This window comes from Chiloscyllium plagiosum, unplaced genomic scaffold (genome assembly GCF_037043375.1).
Source record: "Chiloscyllium plagiosum isolate Xiang-an unplaced genomic scaffold, Cpla_swu_hap1 HiC_scaffold_16, whole genome shotgun sequence".
In the NCBI taxonomy this organism is placed as follows: Eukaryota; Metazoa; Chordata; class Chondrichthyes; order Orectolobiformes; family Hemiscylliidae; genus Chiloscyllium; species Chiloscyllium plagiosum.
In genome coordinates, this window is record NW_028270154.1 from 63,417,650 (window position 1) to 63,423,190 (window position 5,541).

Below are 5,541 nucleotides of genomic sequence, written 5' to 3' on the forward strand. Positions count from 1 at the left end.
TGGTTGGGATACCTATAAATAATTCTAATAAGAAATTCAATAGAAATTTCTATACTTAGAAGGTTAAAGTATGGAACAAATAGACTGTTGCAGGGGATTAGAATGAATGCAGTTTCGGGGGTAGCTAGATGAATGCATGAAAGAGAAAGGAATAGAATGCTATGCTGACTGAGTCAGAAGAGGCAAGAATAGAGGAGGTATCGGTGGAGTAAAAAGGTTTGACATAGCATGGTTGGACCTAATGGGCTGTTTTCGTTCTTAGAACGACAGAACTCTACATGATCAGTTCAATCCAAAACCCTATATTCTTTGAACGATAGAATTCTTCATGTAGTGAGATTGCAAAATCGGACCGTTGAAATCCGACGTGCAGCCATTGGTTTGAGAAAGATAGTATAACCTACATGTAGCTCATGCCTCTTCTAGACACTTAAGAGACTTAATTCTCCATAACATTTACATTCTATCAGTTTGTCGCATACCCATTTGCTATGCGATATCTCTCTCAAATACACGTATTTTAGTGTTGCATCAGCAAAATAATTTTATACCTGGCAATGGGAAAAGTCTATCCTATTGCAAAGGTTTTATTTCTAACTTTTTTCTTCAGAGGGCATCCAATAATCGTAATTCAATCCAATTCATTTCAAAAGTAAAAGAAATGTACTCAATCTTCATTCTGAACTCTCAGCGCTACCAACATTTGGCATCACCCGCTCTGATCAACAAACGTGTGTTGCTGAATGTTGGTTTAGCCATTTCCGTGAAAACGTGGCATGTCACAGTAGTCGGGAATGCAGAGGTGCCCTGTTTAATTTTTAGTGCTCGCTTATTTCTAACGGCATATTTCTAAATAGGGTGTAATTGGGGTTGAAATATTTGACTTATAGAATGTATCCGTGCGCTAATAAGCCTGCTAACCAAATACAAAAAAAAATTTGCTTTTTCTATCTGGTTAGAACCGGCAGACATTGAAGATTGTTAGGACAGAACTTCGTGAAGACGACGTCATATTGGGTTCATGGTTTTCTATCCAGAGTAATATTCCAAACAAAGTACAGCACTGGTATGGTTGAAAGCATTTCTGTTCGGTTAAAAACGAACTGACCGTTTAAAGGAACCTGCCTGTGGATTTGAAGGCAGCGTTGCGTTTTAATGCTTAATCTAATGAGATTTAACCAAATAGGAGAGATAAAATGGAAACATGTTGATTTTCTCCCAATGTCATTCAGATGCGTTAAGTATATACAGTATATGTCTTTTTTATTACATAGTCTTGTAACCCACGCGCAAACTGAAATAAACAGAAAGCAACATTGCACACATTTTACTGTACACATTTACTGCAGTGATTTGCAGGCGGCTTACAATTTTTAAAAATTGCAAATAACGTCGTCGTAATTCGCATAATGACGTAAAAAAAAGTGGGCAGTGTTAGTGCATGATTTCAAGGTGCGATTTTTCTACTTGATCTGCTACTACCGAATTCTGAACTTGGGCTACTAACATTCTATCTTTCTGCCCAATGTGGTATCACCAAAATTGCCTATTCATGTGTATCCTTTAAATCAAAATGAGCCACCCACCCTTTACCATAATAACACTGCATAACGGAAGACAGGCTCAAATACAAAGCTACTTTAAAATACGAGATCAAAAGTTGTATGAAAAAAAAAGACATAAAATGACGGATGTATTTGCCCGAGTCTTTTAACGACCGACATCAGTCCTTTTACATCATCTGCGACATTGTTGTCAGTCTCATTGCTTGGTTCAGTTTGGGGCAGTGAAGGCTAACATGTCAAAGAACATTTGGGGATTAAATAATGGTAAGGTCTTCATTCAGTGATCTGGAACACTAAAATAAAAGCCCTGAAAGTGTGTGGAATTATGATTTCACATCTTCCTTATCCACTCCTTGGTTCGAAGATGCAATAATACTTTTTATTAGCGCTAATGCTAAATTAGCAGCCTTTGACTGTATCATTGAGCTGCCCGTTAAAAAAATGTGACCCATATAACAGGGAGACAGACTGCACTTTCTCGCCTTTCAGTAATAGATGACCTGTGTCAACAACCATTCAGTGCGAATATTGTCCTATGCTCAATCAGTGTCACCACTAACATTACCAGGCTCTAATCCCATGCAATGTGGAAACCCCAGTGTTCTGGTGGATTTGAGTCTGTACCGCAGTGTTCAGGTCATTGACGGTGAAGTTCATGTTCATAAAACTGCTGGCCGCTGTCGAAGGGGGCATGGCTTGAACACTGGGATAGTTACAGTCATAGTTGGCGGTGGAGGCTGCAGCACTGTAGTTGGTGTAGTTTGCATAAGTGCCGTAAGCGTAAGGGCTGAGGTGCATGTTATACGGCGAGTGGTAAGATGAAGACTCTCCCAGACACGGCTTCCCGTCTCGAACGAGAACTGGTACCGCGATTCTTCTGGGAGGCGGGAGGCCAACCATCTCCAGGGATTTATCCTGGCGTTGCCTTTTACATTTGTACCGGCGATTTTGGAACCAAATTTTGACCTGGGTGGAGGTGAGCTTCAGTATGTTTGCTAAATGGTCTCTCTCGGGTGCGGAGAGGTATTTCTGCTGTTTAAACCGCCTCTCGAGTTCGTAGACCTGAGCCTGGGAGAAAAGCACTCTTGGCTTCCTTCTTCTTCGCCGGGGCCGCTCGGCTTCATCAGCTTTCTCTCCTTCCTTCTCCGCGTTCACCCCCATCACTCGGCATTCTAAATTGCAAAACCAGATCATTAGTGCAAAACTGACCTTTGTCCCTTGCAACTTTCTGCTAAACCCGTTTTTAACGTTGAATCAGATTTCTCAAAGACTATAGGAACAGTATAAAGCCTGTTGGAGATATTAGCATTAATGCCTGGTTTATAGAACAATTAATCTGAAGGTACAATGGGTGTACATCTCAATGGAAGGCTGGACACGTCCAGGAGCTGCAGATACAGGATTTCAACTTTAACTTGAGACAATGCAGGTTAAATCGTTAACACAAGATCAGAGGAGGTACTTGACAAGGTCAACACCAGCCCGTTGATAAATGACAGGATATGGAACACTTTAAATTGAACGATTTCTCCCATAAGATTTACCTGAAATTCTGTGTAAAAATATTCTCTACACGTCAAGATTTCTGTTTAAATATAAACGTCGTATCACAACAATGGACGTATAGAGTTAGAGGGTAATGTGGAATGAATCACAGTGAAGCAAAGGTTTGTAAAGTCTGTAGTTCGCCCTTCTCAAATTGGGTGTTTTGATCAGCTTGTAGAATAATTAATTCAGCCGCTGTGGGAAAGGTGTAAAAAACGAACTGTTTAAAATCTCTCTCCTTCCCATTGGAAAATGTATTGAAAAGATATATGAACAAACATACTGCAAGACATTTTTGAAGAAAAGGCGAATCTATTCTCTGTCAGTTTGAGAAGTAGGATGTTAACATAGTAAAATCAGGCATTGAAAATTTTAAGCAAAATAGCGTAACAAATCCAAACCTGGAGAGGTTAGTGTTACTTTGGGAGGCAATATTAATAGAGTGAAGTCCAGGGGAAGAAAGAATGAGATGTGAGATGATCCGTTAGTTTGGCACGAAATTAATCCTGAACCAGAAAATAAGGAAAGGACAACTCCTATTTTTAAAATAAATCATTGTCCTTCCGAATTCCATCATACTTTAAATCTGCAACTATAACAGAAACTAGAGTAGTAATAGCAAAACAAACTGAATAATAATTCAAAACGTGGCATTCAATAACGTTCATATTATTTATATTGCCCATAATTTGCTCCTCAATTTTCAATTTATTTAGTTCATAACAATACATCGCGAGTTATCTGAACGATGAATGAAACTCCAATTAATATATTTGCGAAGGAAGTTCCTAGATATCTATTAGAAATGTGAAGATTTCCTGGGAGCGCTCGTGAAATAAACATTTTATGTAAAATTGTTATATATATTTTTCTATACTTACTGTCTATTGTAAACTCAGCTCACTTGCCTGAATTAAATTGATTTTTTTAAAAAAAAATTCCAGTCCTAATACACATTTTATGCAGACATTTTATTAGTTTGGATCCTAAGCATGCGTGCAGATTACCAGAGATCGCGTTATCGGCATATATATTATAAAACTAATAATTGTAGGCACTCTAATAACATTATGTATGAAGTAAAAGGTGATGAATTAATTTTTACCCTTAATGTTTCCCGTCGCTCCGTTGCTTGCCTTTGCTTCTCTGCGGTCGATTTCCAAATAATTATTTCCGAACGAACTACTGGAATAATTGGGATGATTTTTGCAGGAATTCAGTTTGGGCAACGGCTCATTGTATGTCGCTAGAGATTGTGTTTCACTGAAGTGCAGTTGTTTGGTCCCTGCCAGCATACAGGAAGCAGGGGAGGGAGGCGAATCGAACTCCGCCGACTCTCCAAGAGACGCCATGTCAGGATGATGCTGAAGATTTAAAATATCCTTCACTGAGAATGGAGTCGAAGTTGTTGAGCCGGCAAACATGTTGAAAACCAACTACTGCGTACAAAGTGTCCAGAAGAGGAGGTCTTGAGAGGGTTATAGTTAGAGGTATATTTTATCATCGGAATAAGCAAAAAGCAATTATTAATAACCGTTCAGTTTAGTTATTCGGTGGTGAGCCGTTCATCTCCCCTAACAGTTTGACTAAACTATCTAGCTGTGGGATGTGCTGGTGCTATCTGACATCAGTATATTGGTGTGGGGGAGGGGGCTGCGAGGCGGCATTGGATCACTGAGACCGACGTGTTATACAAACAGCTATTGGCCTGAGGTGCTGCGCTCTGTGCATCGACAATAAAGCGTTCTGCTGATACTCCTAATATGGTCGAATTGAGCATTATTCTTGTTCATACCTGCTTTTCCTCAAAATTGCTTGTAATATGCTACACTTTTTATTGTATGGCAATTTTAATTTGAACAAAAACGTACAGAAAGTAACATTAAACATATCTGAGTATTTTATTTTTCATTTTCGGTGACCCAGTGTATTCTCATGAAAAAACAGACAAACTGAGGCTAGAAATTATAGGACACATTATAGACGTCTGTCCGACAGAACTAGACATCACAATTATAAAAGTGTGTGTGTGTGAATACGTGCCAATGCCGTTAGATGTGGATATGTTTCTGTCTGTGTCCCTGAAAGTGTGTTGTGTTTGGTTGTGTGTCTCTGAGTCTCCCTGAGCGGAAATGTGTGTGTATCTGTGTATAGTGGTGTGGGTATGTGTCCCTGAACATGAATATTGTGCCTTTGCACCTGTGTGCACCAGCGCGCCCTGACATTGCCTTCAGTAGCAAGTTGCTTAGTATTAGATAAAACCCCTTTTGAATCCGTATTTTGAATCACCTGCGTATTTCTTATTAATGTACCTTCTTCATCTGCATTTGTATTTGTACTATGAGCTTTGTCTTTGTCTTATTTTGAAGGTAAACTACTTAGATAAATTTAAGGATGACTAAAAAAAGGCCTATTAATAAACTAAAGTGCA

At 39.1% G+C, this 5,541-nt stretch overlaps 1 protein-coding gene across 1 annotated transcript; it reads right to left on the bottom strand.

The window, feature by feature from the left end:
* Nucleotides 1–1,246: 1,246 nt before the first annotated feature.
* LOC122556746 (homeobox protein Nkx-2.5) lies at nucleotides 1,247–4,700 on the bottom strand. Its single transcript, XM_043703853.2, has 2 exons — nucleotides 4,216–4,700; nucleotides 1,247–2,737 (listed from the first exon to the last, which is right to left on the bottom strand). Exons 1-2 carry the CDS (start codon nucleotides 4,532–4,534, stop codon nucleotides 2,127–2,129), a joined length of 930 nt encoding a protein of 309 aa, XP_043559788.1. The 5' UTR covers nucleotides 4,535–4,700; the 3' UTR covers nucleotides 1,247–2,126.
* Nucleotides 4,701–5,541: the final 841 nt, after the last annotated feature.

Bases quoted from the DNA above. Each gene is read 5' to 3' on its own strand.
- LOC122556746 (XM_043703853.2), bottom strand. From the start codon at position 4,534: ATGTTTGCCGGCTCAACAACTTCGACTCCATTCTCAGTGAAGGATATT. The intron at 2,738-4,215 runs GTAAAAATTAAT...TTTGCAATTTAG, and splicing joins AGCGACGGGAAACATTAAGG to AATGCCGAGTGATGGGGGTG.